The 19704-nt window shown below is 44.2% G+C and overlaps 1 protein-coding gene across 1 annotated transcript in view; it reads right to left on the minus strand.

The window, feature by feature from the left end:
- Positions 1-1742: 1742 nt before the first annotated feature.
- Positions 1743-19704, minus strand: part of LOC138958744 (ankyrin repeat and IBR domain-containing protein 1-like) — a 31156-nt gene continuing 13194 nt past the window's right edge. Inside the window, exons 10-21 of the mRNA XM_070330021.1 lie at positions 18639-18727; positions 18275-18405; positions 17915-18049; positions 16374-16460; positions 15980-16049; positions 15492-15634; positions 14596-14811; positions 8273-8444; positions 7750-7884; positions 6180-6294; positions 5435-5607; positions 1743-5044 (exon numbers count right to left, since the gene is read on the minus strand). Coding sequence (XP_070186122.1) covers positions 3597-5044; positions 5435-5607; positions 6180-6294; positions 7750-7884; positions 8273-8444; positions 14596-14811; positions 15492-15634; positions 15980-16049; positions 16374-16460; positions 17915-18049; positions 18275-18405; positions 18639-18727 — 2914 coding nt within the window. The 3' untranslated portion in view covers positions 1743-3596. The remainder of the gene's footprint in view (positions 5045-5434; positions 5608-6179; positions 6295-7749; positions 7885-8272; positions 8445-14595; positions 14812-15491; positions 15635-15979; positions 16050-16373; positions 16461-17914; positions 18050-18274; positions 18406-18638; positions 18728-19704) is intronic.

A 19704-nucleotide genomic window follows, 5' to 3' on the forward strand; every position in this document is an offset into this window, starting at 1 on the left:
TACATTTTCTTACAATTATTAATTTTAAAAAAAAGTTTCATTTTGCGAATTTTTTTAAGTCGTTTTCTCTAACATCGGTTGATATGACCAGCCGCTTATTATGACCATTTTATCCCGGTCCCAAAGTGGTCATATTAACCGGCGACCACTGTAGTACAATATAATTACCTTACTGGGAGAATGCAAGTTTCCAGTACAAAAAGGACTTAACATTTCTTACATACTGCTTGACTAAAATCTTTACAAAAATTGACTATATTCTACACAAGAAACACTTAACAAGGGTAAAAGGAGAAACAGAATCCGTTAGTCGCCTCTTACGACATGCTGGGGAGCATCGGGTAAATTCTTCCCCCTAACCCGCGGGGGGGGGGGGGGGGGGGTATACACACAGATGGTTAAATGGGTTGTTAGTAAAGGCACACTTAAAAGAAACAATAGGGCCAGCATGATTTTCACTTTTTATCAAAACATACTTCAGTTTGTACATGTAGCTGCATTAAAATCTACAGACACTGCCAAATGATGAAACGATGGTCCCAAAGTTTGGGTAGCCAGGTTTTACCCTCTAAACAAAATAACAAGCTAAGGCAAGCAGATTTGAAGCGTTTTATTCACATAAGCTTCAAGAAAATTATTTCCCAACAAAATGTTAAATCTGAATAAATGCACCACACCAAATAAGTAATGAACAAAATAGACACAAATATATTCCTTCAAAGTTTGGGCCCATGATAAATGACAGAAAAAACAAAAAATAAATAATCTATTCCTCAGCATGGTCAATCACATTTCTTTCAAAATTGTCAATACAATTAGAAAATAAAAATAAATGAACGATATAAGCAAAATTAATAATAAAAATAATAAATATATATACTCATATTTATAAAATCATAAACATAAATAGTGAATGTTCTTGTTTGTTTGACAACAAGATCTTAAAATCTTCCCATGCAGTAAACAACAAAACAAAAAAAACAAAAAACAAAATTTACAATTCAGATTCATAAATAAAAGCTATGGAACTTTTTTAATAGACGATGTTCGGAAATACCTCTGTCAGGATTTTCAGCGGTCAGGTAGAGTAAAAGCTCATTTTACTTGGACAATTACAAGCTTTTCAAAACGAGGCGGAGCATGTACTATGCCTCTGGTCGGCTTTATCCTGTATGTTATGCAGCGCGCACAATATGATCCTCCTTTCTTTCAAAAATCCGCGTTCATGAGTTCATCGGAGTTGCGGAAATGATCGCTGGCCCGTAGTGATCGCTCATAATTTCTTTTGATTGAGGTCACGTTAGACGGTTAGTTTGGCTTGATGTCACATGAGTTTAGGAAAACACATGTACTCGGCGAACACTTCCAGTGATCAGCAAGCCATCGGTGGCGAAGCGGGGCTCCTATGTGCATATTTTCGAAAGAGAAGGGTACATCACTACTACATGTATCATATTGAGCACAGGCTGCATAACATACACATCAGAGTTAGTTGATGGTCCCGATCGCAAGATAAAGCCAATCGGAAGCTTGGTACATGCTCCGCCTCGTTTTAAAAAGCTTGTCTAAGTAAAAGGGGATCTTACTCCACCAGCCTGCTGGAAATCCTGACCAAGTTATTTCTGGAAACGTCTATTCCAAATGTATTCAACCATGTAAGCAATTGCACATCACTGTGCATACCGGGTAAATTGTCTCCTTACCAAGCACACAAGGGGGGGGGGAGGGGGGGGGGGGAACGGGTGTGTAAAGCTAAAAGAGCGTGCAACTCTTTGCCTTCATCGTCCACACTTTCCCCTCAAGTGTTTCTCATTATCTGTCATCAGCAATGATCTTTGTTATGTTATGTTATATGAAGTCTTATATCGCGCGCGTATCTCCAGACTCGGACTCAAGGCGCAGGGATCTATTTATGCCATGTGAGATGGAATATTTTTACACAATACATCACGCATTCACATCGACCAGCAGATCGCAGCCATTTCGGCGCATATCCTACTTTTCACGGCCTATTATTCCAAGTCACATGGGTATTTTGGTGGACATTTTTTATCTATGCCTATACAATTTTGCCAGGAAAGACCCTTTTGTCAATCGTGGGATCTTTAACGTGCACACCCCAATGTAGTGTACACGAAGGGACCTCGGTTTTTCGTCTCATCCGAAAGACTAGCACTTGAACCCACCACCTAGGTTAAGAAAGGGGGGAGAAAATTGCTAACGCCCTGACCCAGGGTCGAACTCGCAACCTCTCGCTTCCGAGCGCAAGTGCGTTACCACTCGGCCACCCAGTCCTCTATATAGAAACATGAGACCAGATTAAATTCAATGAGACTTTTGAATGAATGCGTTTATATTATATCAAAAATGCCCAACATTTTTGTGAGACACAGCCATCAAAATGCTAGTTGTGACTAACACCATGCATCATACATCTCCACAACAGCAAAATACCTGAATGCATACCAAGAGAAAGACAGAGAGACAGGAAAAGTGAACAAGTAAACAAGTCGCGCAAGGCGAAAATACAACATTTAGTCAAGCTGTCAAACTCACAGAATGAAACTGAACGCACTGCACTTTGTCACCAAGACCGTATGTACTCGTAGCATCGTCAGTCCACCGCTCCTGGCAATGGCAGTGAAATTGACAAGCCAGAAAACCGCGGTAGTGGTTGCGCTGAGCAGGATAGCACGCTTTTCTGTATCTCTATTCTTTTAACTTTCTGAGCGTGTTTTTAATCCAAACATATCATATCTATGTTTTTGGAATCAGGAACGGACAAGGAATAAGATGAAATTGTTTTTAAATCGATTTAGGAAATTTAATTTTAATCATAATTTTTATATTTTTAATTTTCAGAGCTTGTTTTTAATCCGAATATAACATAATTATATGTTTTTGGAATCAGAAAATGATGAACAATACGATAAACGTATTTTTGGATCGTTTTATAAAAAAATTATTTTAATTACAATTTTCAGATTTTTAATGACCAAAGTCATTGATTAAATTTTAAGCCTCCAAGCTGAAATGCAATACCAAAGTCCGGCCTTCGTCAAAGATTGCTTTGCCAAAATTTCAATCAATTTTATTGAAAAATGAGGGTGTGACAGTGCTGCCTCAATTTTTACAAAATGCCGGATATGACGTCATCAAAGACATTTATCGAAAAAATAAAAAAAACGTCCGGGGATATCATTCCCAGGAACTCTCATGTCAAATTTCATAAAGATCGGTCCAGTAGTTTAGTCTGAATCGCTCTACACACACACACAGACAGACAGACACACACACACACACATACACCACGACCCTCGTCTCGATTCCCCCCTCTATGTTAAAACATTTAGTCAAAACTTGACTAAATCAGTAAACGTAATAAAAAGGAAGAAGGAAAGGACAGAGGAGTTCAGAAGTAAGAGAAATTGGCACAAGCCCAAGGGGGGGAAAGGCTGTTTTGGCACCATTCTCCCAATGTGGGTCATGTTAATGTCATCACTTAGTTTGAACATGAACCAACAAAATCAAACACCAGCATGGTCTAACTTTTATGCTACACACACACACTCGCACACAAATACAGATGCACAACATCAAACAAAAAATGAAGGCCGTTCCTTGGAAGCTGACTCCTCCGATGAAAACTCTTCTTCTTCCGCTGCAGTGTCCACAACACTCACACTAATGTCCTCCTCCCCAGCCTCTGTCTCCTCTACCTCTGCATCGTCAGTAGCAACTGCAGGGGGGAGCAGGGGGGACTTCTCCTCATCCCCCTCAAGGGATCTTTCTTCAGTTTTCAAGGGAGATCTATCCCCGCTCTTTTGCTCCTCACAGACGTCAAGAGAAAGGCTGGCACTGACTCCAGCAGACTGATCGGAGCCAGGGGAAGGGAAGTCGTCTGTGTCAGGGATGTTCATGGCTCCATCCTCGACAGTAGGCTCCTCCCCTGCCAGGCCTGTGATTTCAGTACTGCTGTGGATGTGGGAGTGCATTTCTGCCGTCATCTGCAGCAAGTTTTCCGCCATTTCCAGGAGTGACACGTGCTCATCATCCTCGTCTCGCCCACACGTTCCTCCTGCAGAGGCGGTAGAGCGACGGATAGCTGACGACACCTCTGGTGCAGACGTGCTGCTGATCAAACTCATGTCTTGCAAAGCTACAGGGGTTCTGGTTCGGGTTCTGCCTTTGGCAGAGCTGGGCCGCTTGGAACTGGAGGGAGCGGTGTTGTGGATCTTTTCCAAGAGGACGATAGGCTGCTGCTGATGCTGATGCTGCCAGGAAGGCACGGGCTCATGGGTCGGGGGGCTGGGGAGAAAGGCACAGTCCAGTTGCTCCAGAGAGGGGGAGGCTGCGGGAGGGACCGGGAGGCACAGGTCCAGGTCAAGGTCTAAGGGGGAGAAGGCCGAGTGGGGACTGGAGGAAGGGTAAGGAGATCTGGACGGCAATAAGCCTTCACCATCATCCACACTACTGGAGTGGTTGGCTTTGCTCAGCGGTCTGTCCGTCACTGCTGAGAAACCAGTGCCAGACTTGGAAGGAGAGGCCAGGGACGACTTGTCAGTCTGGAAGAGAGCATGAAAGTCCTTAGAGAGGAACTCGCTGGTCTTATCCTTGTCATTAGCATGAATGTTAGACACGGAGAGATCCTTGATGGTGCCGAACATGCCGTGCTCCACTGGCTGCGGCTCCGGCTGTTCTTCCAGCCACAGACACCCAGCGCCGTCTGGGGAGACAGACGCTGACGAAAAGAGCCCGTAGTCCGACGAGGTGCTTGGTCTTTCCAGGCCAGGACTGAGCTCAGCCTGATGTCTCTCCACCCCCGGACTGAGCTCCGAGTGGCTGGAGGTGCTGCTGCTGTGTTCTGTGCCCACCTTGGTCTTGGGCCCGCAGTCCAGGCAGTACAGATCCTCCACACTCTTGTTGGGCACTCGGGTCACCACGGTGGACGCAGTTTCGTCAAACCGGCTCTGGCTGAACTTGCGTTTGTGGCGGGCTCCTTTCCCTGCCTGGTCTGTTTTGCCGGAGGCCTCGCCTTGGCTGCCTGCTGACACAAAATCCACTGGTTTAGGATTGCGCTTCATACCTAATATCACCCAACTTTATAAAAAAAAAACTGAAGTGGACAAAATCAATCTGAGTTAAAAACAACACACTATGATAATTACTCAGATGACAATGCCAATCCAACAATAAATGGCTCCAGCAGGTGATACCGACAGCAGCAAGCAAACAAGAAACAAACAAACAAACAAACAAAACTGATGATGTCTTGTGAAAACAAAGCTTTCGTGACACTAAATCTCTCTCAAGAACTATCAAGAACTTTGTTGGACCCCAAGGACTAAGATGGAAATTCAAGCAAGTCCTCCGTCGTTCTGTAATACCTGACAATCGCTTTCCAAACCAGTCTACCCGGTTTAACAGTACTCACAGTGTGGGATGGAGGAGGAGAGTTCCAGCACTCTCTGCAGTTCCATGTCCAGTTCTTCCATGGGGGTCATTGCTGTCGATCGCTTCTTTCGCTCCGTCCCAGAGCTGTTTGCACGCGGTCTGATGGTGCCTGGCATCTTCTTGGGCTGTGGGGAGGCCGCTTGGCTTGGGCCTCTGCAACGGAAGGGATTGTATTATTTTGTAGTGGTTAGCTGTTGCCACTATTATTACGACATAAAGGAGCTAGTTCATGCCGTAACTTACAGTGTACACACATTTTTAAGCTCTTCTCCGTATCCTACACACATTACATATTTGGAGCAAAAAGACAAGGTTTTTCATGGCGACGCAGAGCTAAGGTGCCAATATCAGTGCCTGCTTGTGTGTAGCCTTGGTTCACGGCATAGTTCTGTGCATCATCTTCATGCAGCAAACAAGCTAGAGGTACTACATACTCCAATTTGAACAGCACAAAAATTGAATCATGTTTTCGAATGTGTGAGTCTGCCTTAGTGTGTGCGTGCACATGTCTCTGTGTGCACGCATGGATGTGCTTGCATGCATGTGTGCTCTTGCATACATGTGTGTGTGTGTACTTGTATACATGCATGTGTATGCATACGTAAATGTGTTTGTTTGTGTATATGTGTGTGGTACCATCTGTCTGTCAATGTCCATGTGTACGCATGTCTCTGCATGGATATATAGGCCAATGCGACTGTGTGTATATATACGTCTACACTTACTTCTGTCCATCAGGCTCGTGCAGCAAGCCAGCATCCCTGAGGTACTGTAGACGTGACATCTCCAGGGCTCGCAGTAGGTCCATGTGCTCGTCAAGGATCACTTCAGGGATCTCCTCTGAAAACACAAACACGTCTTTCAGTCAGCGTTTTTCACTGATGACTGCAGTAAGCAGGGTTGGCCCAATAGCACAATTTTAAATCGCCAGCCGGGAGAGTAACTTCAAGAAACTCACTAGCCCGCCAAAAATTTCGCTAGCCCCGTACATACCGCAGCTGCTGCAAAGGCAGAGTTTATAAATGGCTTTGAAACTCAATATGACAACCAAAGGGGTCATATTTGACCAGATTTTTCACTGACCAGCCGGGGGAGTTGCCAGGCGATTTCTACTAGCCCGGCGGATTTTTTTACTTGCCCATGGAGATCGGGCGGACAATTTGGATATCCCTAAGTAAGCATTCCTGTCTTTACCATTCAAATGGACTGCCACAGATCTGTCTAGGCTTTTATATGTAATAAGGTCATCCTTCAACTCAGACACATGTCAAAAAGCAACAGCCTTGCTGCTTTTTGTGCAGAGTGGGGAATTTTTGCTCAAATAATTTTTAAAGTGACACCTTAACATTTGAAGACGATAGATGTTCAGAAATAACTCAAGTTTTTATGGGTTGTGGAAGTTGCTTTCCCGTATTTCCATACAAACACTGAGGCAAGCCTACAATGGCATGTGTTTCTTTGGAAAAGCAAGGGAAAGCGACCGGCACGGTTGGCCTAGTGGTAAGGCGTCCGCCCCGTGATCGGGAGGTCGTGGGTTCGAACCCCGGCCGGGTCATACCTAAGACTTTAAAATTGGCAATCTAGTGGCTGCTCCGCCTGGCGTCTGGCATTATGGGGTTAGTGCTAGGACTGGTTGGTCCGGTGTCAGAATAATGTGACTGGGTGAGACATGAAGCATGTGCTGCGACTTCTGTCTTGTGTGGCGCACGTTAAATGTCAAAGCAGCACCGCCCTGAAATGGCCCTTCGTGGTCGGCTGGGCGTTAAGCAAACAAACAAACAAACAAACAAACAAAGGGAAAGCGACTCTTCCACAACCCATAAAAGCATGACCGAGTATTTCCTAAATTCGTCTATTCAACACACACACGAAAAAAGCCACTCTGCACAGAATGCAGCCGAGGACTGATGCTTAGGATGTGTTCAAGTGGAAGGGTGCTCTAATCACATGTAATAATTACTCATTTGCTGCTGATATCTTTTGACACTAAGCAAGCAACCCACAAATGAAGGATTCCTTTTCTGATTATTTATCTGTTCGTTTCCTTCAGACCAGTAGGTCGAAGTATTGTGAATGTTTTGTATTGTTATTCATGAAACGTTGCAAACATTAACCCCCCCACACATACATCTCATTGCCGCAACCCCCCCCCCCCCTCCCCTACTCATAGCCGCACACACACCCCAACACACACCACCATCACCCCCCCCACACACACACACACACACAGACACCCAACCCCGCCCCCACACACATACTCAGTTTAGAAGAACTTCACAACAAAAACTGTCCCACCTTTTTGCTGTTCAGCTTCAGTCATGTTCTGCACTTCGTCATGATGCTTGCACCGACGACTGCAGTACTCATGCACTTCTTGGGTGCGAGGATTCACAGCTTTCGGGCGGTTGCATCCCAGCTTGCGACATTTGCCTAAAATGTGATGCACGTTCAGTCAGTTTGTGTTCTAATATATTTTCCTTACAAAACTTAAAACTTGAGCTTCAGTGACAGACCAGCTAAGTTTATCAACAACAACAAAATTACAGTGAAACCCCCCTTTTAAGATTCCACAAATCCGAGAAAATCAGGTCTTAATTAAAAGGGAGGAAGTCTTAAAATGGGAGTCTTTAAAGGGGGGTTCCACTGTAATGCATGTGCTCACAGCAATTAAATCTGGGATTTTCAAGCCTGGTAAATACTGTAAAACCAACGTTATCAACTTATCTATGAACAGACTCTTTTACTGACGATTGTGCACACCATATTCCCTGAGAGCAAATTTCAACATTATATTCCCTGAGAGCAAATTTCAACACACCATATTCTCTAAGAGAAGCTATAGACACCTCCGTGTCAGAATCATCGGAATCCTCCATGGGCCATTCAAGGAGTGCCATGACATTAGTGTGACGACCGGATGCGTCTTTGATCCAAGGATTTCCGGGGTCAACCTCTTGGATGGAAGCCATGATTGCCTTTCGCAGGTCCTCCTGTAAATCATAAATTTTAATAATAAATTTTCATTTGATTAATATACTTACCCAACTCACATATAGCAATTAACCCTGGTTCAGTGCTAGTAACGCTGTACGCGTCCCCTTGGTAACAAGGGAGACCACTCTAAAAAAGAGTGACCCATCCCATAATGCCAGACTAACTTCACGTCTGACTTCCGTATGCGTGCGCATATGCCGCCATTTACATCATTCCTAAACGAAGCCCAACTCACTACTTTTTTAGACCCATCTACACCCACAGCGGGGAGGAGGGAGGGAATAAACGATGTGAGTTGGGTAAGTATATTAATCAAATGAAAATTTATCATTAAAATTTTTGATTAAATTACATATCTTACCCAACTCACATATAGCAGATTGCTAATAGAGGTGGAGGGCACCTTATCAAAGCAGAAATAAAGAATCTGTTCTACCGCTACCAGAGCAGGTAAAGCAGAACAGCCATCCTATCTCAATGCAGAGACATCTCTGAGATAGACATAGATGAAACATTGAAACATAAGCCGACTCAAGAACTTATGCCAGGAGACCAACTCAAAAAACCAGCTAAAGAGGAAGACCAATCTCTTGCTTCATGATAACCTGGCTGTAGTAAAGGGCAAGACTGCCCTGACATCACCTGCCTGGCTCTGCCACCAGACACATTTTTGCCAAACTATGTTGGAGGCCCACTCGGCTAAAGTGACTTTCAAGAAATCCTTACACTGCACCATGTTGTGTGAGATAAAAAGATGTTTCTGAGTTTCTAATCAAATGTGCAGAGCCCATAACAGAAAACTGCTTGAGGGCTCTAACAGGACAAATATGTACGACAGAATCGCCAAGAGCAAGCAAGGATTGTAGAGTCTGTCCTGCCTGAAGAGAGGACTGACTGCCCCCCCTCCCCCTTTAACTGCCACCACTTGAAGGCATGCCTAGACAATGTGGCAGTTCATCTAGCTAAGGTTGACTTCAAAGAGTCAATACCTCTAACAACATTAAAAGATATGAACAAGAGCCTTTCTTATAGCGACCTAAACAGATCAGTGAGAGTCAGAAAAGCTTTCAAAACTCGAAAAGTTCAATTGGCTAAATATGGCTCAATAGGAGCCAAAATATTGCAACGCGGATCGAATTGTAAATCAGAGCTGGGTACTCCAGTTTCTGCTTATATTATTTCAGAAAATTTAGAAAGAAACCTAATCACCATAGATCAGTCTTTCTACAAAAGAGCTGTCTATAGCAAAATTAGACAGAAAATGCCCTTACTCCCACTTCCCTCAGAAGCTACCAGAGTAAAAATAACCGATTTCCGTGTTGATTAGCAAGGCTAGTTTTGTAAAGGATCAAAGAATCCGATCTCAAAAGCTTCAACACTAGGCAAGTCAGTACTAGAGAAAGTCTTAGCTTGCTCAAGGGAGGCCCCCTTAGACGTGCTGGCTAAAAAACCTCAACGTGAAAAAATTGCGACCAAGCTGATTCAGTGCAATTGATATCGCGTAACGCCTTACGTCAAAAAACGTGGGAGAAAATTCGGAAATCCAAGGTAAGTGGATCACCACCTGCAATGAACGGAGAGAAGAGAAATTCTTTCCGTTAATAAAACGCCGCTTGTACCAAGCCAGCCAAAGTGACAAGTAAAACGAAGGCGCTAAACCCCTACAGGATCTCTGGTCCAAATACAGAGTAGAGGCAGAAGCCCATGAGCGTCTCAATGATTCCCGTACAGTAGACACCCGTATGGCACTAGTGTGAGAAAAGACGGAGCCCTCTTGCCAGCCTTAAGAGGTCTGGCAAGCAAAAATTGTACAGGCCCATACTATGCGACCCGCAGGCCGCTCAAAGTAAAATCAAGTGTATTGATCTTCCATGCTTTGAGATCAGGAAAACAGGGAGAAAAACATAAGCAAAAGGCGATAGTACCAAAAAGCAAAACCTTCTATCAGCGGCTTCTCCAATTCACCCGAAGACGTAGAAGCGCGTGGTGATGTAGAGTCCACTCTGAGTGGACCTTCTTGATCGACAGACTTAGAGAGCCCATCAAGTCATTAAGCCTCCCATGAAGGTACTTCGCTGCTAATAAGATCTCGTGTTGGTAAAACCCATACCAGAACCCCTCATGCTCAAAGAGGAAGAGATAGGGAGTGAGAGACCCCCTTGCATGTAGAAATAAAGCACCACTGTGGTGTTGTCTGCTTGAATCAACACATTTTCTAGCCCTTTGCCTGACTGCTTAACGCCCAGCCAAACACAAAGGGCCATATCAAAGCTGTGCTGCCTTAACCATCTAAGGTGTCCCAGCCCTGTAACTCCAGCTTACACCTGTAGTAGAGGGCTTCTGGACAGAGCCGCTTGCACAGTCTCCTCATAAGAGACAAAAAACGGCCAAAACTACGTATGACTTAGAATAGAAATCAGAACCCTGAAGCTCAAAAAACCAAAATTCGTAGCCGCTTCCGATCTATTTGTGAATCAAAATGCGGAAGAAACATTCAATTGATCTCTGTAAGAGACCCAAAAGGAAGGCCCTAGTGTCTCCCCCCAAAACGTGGGAGTCCTAATCCCCTCAGCCGTTGTGGAAAACACAAAGACGGAAAGAAGAGTGATGCCGAGCACTAAAACTCCAGTTGACATAACTGCCGGGAGTGAGAGAGAAAGCGTGCTTTTGTGTGCCCACCGCTGACACTCCTCAGGGGAAAGAGAGGTGGGTATTTGGCACCAAGCCCTGCCACGACTGATAAAGCATGGAGATAAAAGCTAAAGCCCAGAACGTCGAGCCTGAAGCTTTCCTTTTGAAAACAAGAAAAAGCCAAGGCCTGCCATGCGTTTTCTTTTACAGTGAGCTTCTCTTTATAAGGGAAAAGTCCGCGAGCATAAAAGCGGACTCGAAAAGAGAACCTTCAAGCAAAGAAGAGATAAAAGTCTCGCCAAAAGATCAATCCTTTTAGATAGAGACCTATTCTCAGGCGAACAGCAAAGCTACATCCTTTGTATCTGCGTCCTGATGGAACACAAAGATATCCGGCAAGGACGTAACCCCACAAGAAAGAGAACAAATGAAAAAACTTGTTCAAAGGCGAAAAACATAAAGAAGCGCGACCACAATCTTTCACAGCCAGGAGATCCTTGTTCTTACATAAAGACAGATTCTCATTGCTATAAACATCCAGAAGGATGTCCGTCAAATCCGGGAAACCCGGGGGCGGTTCCGTAAAAAGAACACAAGAATAATCTAAGTTCTTAGTCTTTGTGTTAACCGAGACCTACGGACAGCGCTCAGCTAGTGACGCGCTTCTTGAGCCAGTGACGCAAGCTAACGCAACACCGCAGCAGGTGCTTAGCCTAGCGCTGCTCATAAAGGAAGTGGTGACAAAGGAGACTTGTTTGAGAAAAAACTTCCACAAGCTCACACGCCCCCGATAGAGGATCTAAGAACTAGACGTTCGAAGATTTTCCTTAGAACGCTCAAAACAGTTGAAAATGACGCCAACCACGGCAAAGCTGAAGCAAGAGCCTCCCCATGAGATGCCAGCAAAGGCAGAGGTGGGGCAAAACATCGTTTGAGTTCGCAGATTGTTCCTGAGAAGGAGCAAAACACGCCAAAAATGATGGAGGAGAAAGGGCAGATGACGATGCTACTGCTATCCCTACGGGAAAATAGCGTGTAGCAACCCCTGCTGCAAGAGCTACCAAAGATGGCAGCTTAGCCAAAAGACAAAAAGCGGCCTCTCCATCTGCCTCAGAAGCTTCGTCTTCTATACCCTCATCATCCCAACAAACTTCGAAAGGATGAGAACCGGAAACCAATCCCGATAAGGCAACACCTGCCAAAAAGCGGGAAAGGCCGGGAAAAATTCCCGGAAGCCAGAACTCCGTGAACGGATCCTCCATTCACCTGCCTCATGCCAACTGAAAAACTGGAAGAGGAAGTGGATGCAGCCTGTGTAACAGCAGAGGAACCGCAGTAACGGAACCGGAAGCCAAAGGCTGATGAGTGCCGACTACCAACACCACAGTGTTAACGGCAGAAGGCTATATCATCCTGCAACCAGAAGCCACAGCCGCAAAAGCGGAAGCGGAAGTGGATTGAAACCCATTCAGCTGCGAGTGCCACTGCACTTGCAACTTGAACGGAAGTGTGAATTCAGTGCTAATTGCCACTTTGGCAGCACCTTCATCTGAACAGCCGTCATGCACAACCGTGCAATCCGGAAGCTGACCCCCCACTTGACTGTCATAGTCTAGCAAAGAATCAGCCCTACTGTTCTCTTCCTGCCCCCAGGGCGGAAGCGGAAGCTGCAACCCCTGTCCATTGTCACATGACGGAGAAGGATGTACAGAGACTTCCGTACACTCCCCAAGGTCCTTACCCCGAACCGACCTACCGACAGATCGGTGTTGGCCAGCCCAAGGATCAGAACTTTCACCCTAACAGCCGGAGCCGGGGGCTACTTTCTCTTGGGGACGCACTGCACTTTCCCCGGAGAACCCGGATATATGTGCAGTCGACATACCTCCAGAACGACGAGACACACCGGAAGAAGGACCACCCTCCGGAAACGAGAGTCCACCATCATCCTGCACCGCATGCACGTCCGCCCGAGTAACCGTGGCTGACGGAGAAGGCCGCACCTTAACCAAGGAGGAAGCGCCAGCCACACCAGCCGGAAGAGCACGCAGCTCCGCTTTCGTTGAAGAAATTTCTTCCGCCAACGACGACACCTGATTACTAAGGGAGAGAAGCAAAGCGGCAACGTCCGCTGCCGCAAGACCAGGAATGAGAGAAACAGGAGCCGCTTTAACCGGCTTATCCACATGAGCAATTTTCTCTACCGGCTTACCGGTCAAAAATGGCCGCCGACGGCATGTCAACAACATCTACACATTTGTTCGATGTCGGCTCTAGAACCGAAACCACAGCCTGACTAGACTGTTTAACCTTTCTAGGCGTTTTCTTTGGAGGAGGAGACTCAGCAGCTACATGCCTAGACCCCTGCCTCTTCTTGACGTTATCCGCCATGGCCAAACAACTCACGAAAAAATTTTGTCAAAAAATTTCACAAGTCAAACAATGGCCAAAAACGCCCACAAAATTCAATGCAAAACCAAAACGATCTCACCTCACATAGTCGCGAAGACAAGACCACAAGTAGAATACCAAGGAGAAAGAACCCAGTCCAAAGACCAAGTACCAAGGCTGAAGAAACAGCCAGAGCGTACAGAACTGCGACCAGCTAGCTGACCGCTGAGTTTTGGAATGATGTAAATGGCGGCATATGCGCACGCATACGGAAGTCAGACGTGAAGTTAGTCTGGCATTATGGGATGGGTCACTCTTTTTTAGAGTGGTCTCCCTTGTTACCAAGGGGACGCGTACAGCGTTACTAGCACTGAACCAGGGTTAATTGCTATATGTGAGTTGGGTAAGATATGTAATTTAATAAAATATTACACATTTGTCATTACTATTTTTCCTCCACTGTAAAAAGAAGGCGCTGGGGAAGAATTTGTATTTGTCAATTGTCTTCCTTCCTACCATCTTATAAGAAGCAACATGCAGAAATAGTCGTGATCATGCACCCATCATTTTCATTTGTCTGTTGCATTTTAAGGACCGATAGGATAACTTCTGGTGAATATATTTTTTTTTTTACTATAATTAAAGTTCTATAAATTCACCTTTTTATGTTTTTTCTTTTATATTTGTCAATCAATACAGAAATTACCCACATGAAATTTTACTCTAAATCAGACTGTACAAAAACACAAAATTCCACTTTTTCCAGAATAACTGATTGATGATGTCTGCCAAAACTGCACCAGAAACTATCAGTTCTACCTTGAAAACATAATGTCAAACGATATGTGTCAATTTACAGCAGAATACCACTCTAATCAATTTCCTGACAAATATCAATCTGATTGTTCCATGTTACATAAGCAGCAAAACATTATAGAGATTGTGTAACTGACTGACCTTTATTTTATGTGGATAAATGGTTTAAGGCCTTGTCTTACAACCAGGACAAACAAAAATGTAAAATACACACAAAAAATAGAGAAAAAATAAACAGAAAAAAATACAGACAAGAGAGAGACGAAGAGAGACAGACACACATATAATTGTTACAAATTTGCCACTTACATCTTCAGTCTCCATGCTGTACTTGCGTTTGCGCCGACCCTTTCTGAGGGAGGGAGGAGTTTCAGGGGGTACCAGACCCTTGGCGATGGCTGCCGTGAACTCCAGGCGTCTGCGCTGCACGTTGTGAGCTTGCTCAATGATGCGTGAGCGGGGCGTGCGTAGATACAGTCGGTTGACCATCTGAGACAGGATCTCTGTGCACTCTTCCAACTCAGTCTGAGAATAGGAGGGGGGGGAAAAAACCATGTATAATCAGCATTTTTTCTTTCTTTATTTGGTGTTTAACGTCGTTTTCAACCGTTCAAGGTTATATCGCGACGGGGAAAGGGGGGAGATGGGATAGAGCCACTTGTTAATTGTTTCTTGTTCACAAAAGCACTAATAAAAAAATTGCTCCAGGGGCTTGCAACGTAGTACAATATATGACCTTACTGGGAGAATGCAAGTTTCCAGTACAAAGGACTTAACATTTCTTACATACTGCTTGACTAAAATCTTTACAAACATTGACTATATTCTATACAAGAAACACTTAACAAGGGTAAAAGGAGAAACAGAATCTGTTAGTCGCCTCTTACGACATGCTGGGGAGCATCGGGTAAATTCTTCCCCCTAACCCGCGGGGGGTTATAATCAGCATGAAACGCCTGTAACCTTTAAAGTGCTAAGCATTGAAAGTAATCTCAACCATCCATGGCAGATCAAAAACTGAAACTTTCAAGAAAGATGCTGCTTTAAAAATAGAATAGAAAATACACAGGCTGGTGAACACAAGAACCAATAATTATCCGTTTTACACCCAGTCTGATACAAAGTACTTTAATACAAACAAACAAAAAATTAAAAGTGAACCACACTATTATCCCCTAGTAAGAAGAAAACTGAAATGCTCTTACTTGCATAAATTCAAACACAATCTTCTTGTAGCCAGGGCCGTCTAGATAATACCCGTACACATAAGAACACTTGAGCACACGTCGAGCTTTCAGCAGCTGCCTTACTGCATCTTCAACAAATTGGGTTTCGGTTTTGGCTGTCGCTGAAAAAAGGTAAGATACACAGTGAGATGCTTCATAAACCCTGCTTGCTTGCTTGCTAACTTGCTCTTTCTGTCCCTAGTACTAGTGACTATTTGGGACATAAACCCTATAAATGTCTATCATTTGTACACAAAAGTTGTTTCACTTCGCCTGCAAAAAAAAGGTGCTTTCCTTCTAAAAGTCAGCAAAAAATTAAACAGCAGTAACATGTTCTTAAAAGTTTTACTGTCAATTTTCTCCCAGTTTCCATACTGACGTAAATGTTAATGATGAAAAAAAGTTTTCTGTAAACTCTGCATCTGATGTTTGAAAGAAAACTGACAAAAGGGTCAAATGAAACTGACCTATATCTGTAACAGCTTCAGCTAATTTCATCATCTTGTCTTTCGCCGTTTGAAGTAAGGGCTCTTCCAGCTGTAAACACAAACAACTCAAAATGAATCACTTTCTGCCTTTTCTGCTCATAAAAAGACAAGAAATCTTACATTATAAGTTGATCAACTGAAATGTCTGATAAAAAAAATTATATATGTATAGAAAACAAATAGATTGCGAATTCATGGCATACCCACCCCCCTCTCACCTATTTCACTCAACACCGTTAAAACCCCTACCCTCAACCCCACTGCTGGTTACACATTCCGAGCACAACAGGTAAACTAAAAACTGGATGCATGACAACAGAGAAGCACACACTAAAGCACTATTCACACAACAAAAATGTCCGTCACAACATACCTTGTAGCTGTTTTCATGATTTTTGAATCGCGTGTAGTAATGAACAAATCGATTCAGTTCTTGCATCCTGCAGTTCTTCTCCTCAGCCTGGAAGCAAGTCACACATGAATGATAGTAACAAGCATCTGGAGAGCAAGCTTAACAGTAAGACCACCCTTCTCAGACCCCCATTTTGAGACACCCCGCCCCCGCCCCCTTTAAGACCTTGCTTTCAGAGACTTTCTTCTGGCCCACGGGGACAACTCTGGACACCAAGCTGTGGGGCAGCACCCAGGACCTCAAACTGACAGCCCACTTTGTCAACATCATGGGCCAACCGGTATAGACACAACCATCATCGAACGCTGAAGAAGAAGAGACTTTCTGTTGAAAACTTTACCCAATTTTAAGATTACCTTCCTTTTAAGGCCTTCCTTCTTCTTCTTCTTCGTTCATGGGCTTAGACTCCCACGTTCACTCATGTTTTAAGCATGAGTGGATTTTTATGTGTATGACCGTTTTTACCCCGCCATTCAGGCAGCATACGCCGATTTCGGGGGACGCATGCTGGGTATTTTCATGTTTCTATAACCCACCGAACTCTGACATGGATTACAGGATCTTTTCCGTGCGCACTTGGTCTTGTGCTTGCGTGTACACACGAAGGGGGTTAAGTCACTAGCAGGTCTGCACATAAGTTGACCTGGGAGATCGGAAAAATCTCCGCTCTTAACCCACCAGGCGGCAGCGACCGGGATTCGAACTCACGACCTCCCGATTAGGAGGCTGACGTCTTACCACTGCGCCCGTCCTTTTAAGGCCTGATTTTCCCAGATTATTTGTGGTCTTAAAAGGGGGGTTCCTGATTTTTTTTTTTTTTTTATTTGCTTAACACCCAGCCGACCACGAAGGGCCATATCAGGGCGGTGCTGCTTTGACATATAACGTGCGCCACACACAAGACAGAAGTCGCAGCACAGGCTTCATGTCTCACCCAGTCACATTATTCTGACACCGGACCAACCAGTCCTAGCACTAACCCCATAATGCCAGACGCCAGGCGGAGCAGCCACTAGATTGCCAATTTTAAAGTCTTAGGTATGACCCGGCCGGGGTTCGAACCCACGACCTCCCGATCACGGGGCGGACGCCTTACCACTAGGCCAACCGTGCCGGTTGGGGTTCCTGATCCACTGTACCCAACTCCACCAACACTTTTGTCAACATCACCTATTTAAACCTCTCCCTTTGGTGTTTTTTTTTTTTTAATATTCAAAGGTGACCATCCCCTCAATGAAAACAGCAATACGAACAAAATACAAAGTCTCAAAGCAGCTGCCTTGGGGAAAAAAGACACACTTTTCTTTTGCTCTGTAAGGATTTATATTAAAATAATCAAAATCTTGTCATTCTTCTAGCTTGACGACAAAGCCTTTCATCAGAAAGACATTTTCATAGCAAGAACAGCCATGTAACTGCTTTAAAAAGGCACTTCTTCTTCTCCCACAGAATTTTGGTTTAAATACTGTAAAATTCGTGCTTCTTTTGCATGATATGCTTACATCAGTGACAAGTTCAGCGGCCTGCTCCTCCACTTTCTTGACTGCCTCGTAACGATTACATTTAAAATACCCTCCTGTGGACGAATTGTGTCTTTTCCATTGCTCCAGACACACCCAGCAAAAGTCATGCTTGCACTGAAATTCACAAGATGTGAAGATTAGAAAAGACATGGTGTCATATCATCTCTCTCTTTCTCTTTCGTTCCGTCAAACACACACAAACACACTCTCTCTCTCTTTACATGTATTTTCTCTCTCTCTCTCTCTCTCTCTCTCTCTCTCTCTCTCTCTCTCTCTCTCTCTCTCTCTCTCTCTCTCTCTCTCTCTCTCTCTCTCTCTCTCTCTCTCTCTCTCTCTCACCTTTGAACACTTCATATGGTTGCAACCCTCATTTTTCTGAATGGGTGATTTACAGTTGGGACAGGCTTTGGAGTTGGTCACAAGCCAAAGACAGTTTGCAGCCGTCTCTGTTTCATCTTCTGTGCCATTCACTGCAACATTTAATTAAGAAATGTCAGAAATTAATTCATGAAAAAATTCCAATACACCACAGCAAGCAGTCAGGGTACTCATTTTTGGGATGTAACCAAATGGAGGGATGGTCTTATCCTACGTAAAAGCATAGTCAGATCTGAGACGATCAGCAGAATTGTTTACATGGGAAGGGCTGTGCCTATAACTGAACACTTGGGCTGGAAGTAAGGTATGATGATGAAACACTCACAATTTTCTGGTTTGACATCAGCTATCTTTCTTTGCCATTTGACCCAGTTTTCACAGCTACAGGGTTCGTGTGCCTCTCCTATACACTCCCTGCAACACAATCAATGCCACACTGCTCAAGTCAACACATACACACATGTTCACAAAATGTACAAGTTCCTCCAAAAACCAGCAACAACAACAAATGTCCAAAGTGAAGCTTAAAGGTGTAACTAACATGCGACAGTGAAGCCAAGCCAACACAAATAATGACTGACTTTAAACAAAAAGAGTAAATGTTTCTAGAGTTGTCAAAAGATACTGGATTTCTATATCATGAATAAACTTTACTCGCTCAAAAGAAGACAAGGTTTACCAGCCTTCCACCAGTCCTCGTAACATCAAAATGTCAAAAGAAACAGAAACTCCTGTATATTTAGAAACAGTACGTCAGCAGGCTTGGAAAGAGGATACACCCCTGCAAACCAAACACTGGAGATCTGTCGATGACCTCCAGCAGATGGTTTACATCCAGACTGAGGATAATTGTATTTATCCCATGACCTGCCTCTTTGTCTCTGTTAGCTGTAGAGGGGATTACCGTATTTGACAGACTACAAGCCGCGACTTTTTTTAAAAAAAAAATCGCATTGCGGCTTATAAAAAGATGCGGCTAAAACGTTACCTAAACTTGAATAGCATTCACCTAATGGAAGTCGCCGCGGATTTTCATTTCGCTCGAGTAGCGATTACCGGTACTTTATTAGCTCTCTACTCAAGACTCGGCGCTTTTCTCTTTCTTTCGCGAATCTTCGTTTGTCAACAAGTCGTCGTGACAAGATAGCGTACAGAGAAACACCGGATGTATCAGGATCTCGCGCGCGTGAGATTTCGTTTTTTTGTGTCTCGCGATAGTTGGAGGAGCGAGAGCCGCCATGTTGTGTTTTCGTCTGCTCGAAATGTGCGCAAAAGTCGTAAATCATCCCCAAAAAGCTTATTCCGGGCCGGACTACATGTGTATGTTGGTTACAAATTGTGTGTGTAATATTTTTCTTCAAACTTTTTCACTTTTCTTCTTTGTTTCACTT

The sequence above is a fragment of the Littorina saxatilis genome, linkage group LG2, assembly GCF_037325665.1.
Source record: "Littorina saxatilis isolate snail1 linkage group LG2, US_GU_Lsax_2.0, whole genome shotgun sequence".
NCBI lineage: Eukaryota > Metazoa > Mollusca > Gastropoda > Littorinimorpha > Littorinidae > Littorina > Littorina saxatilis.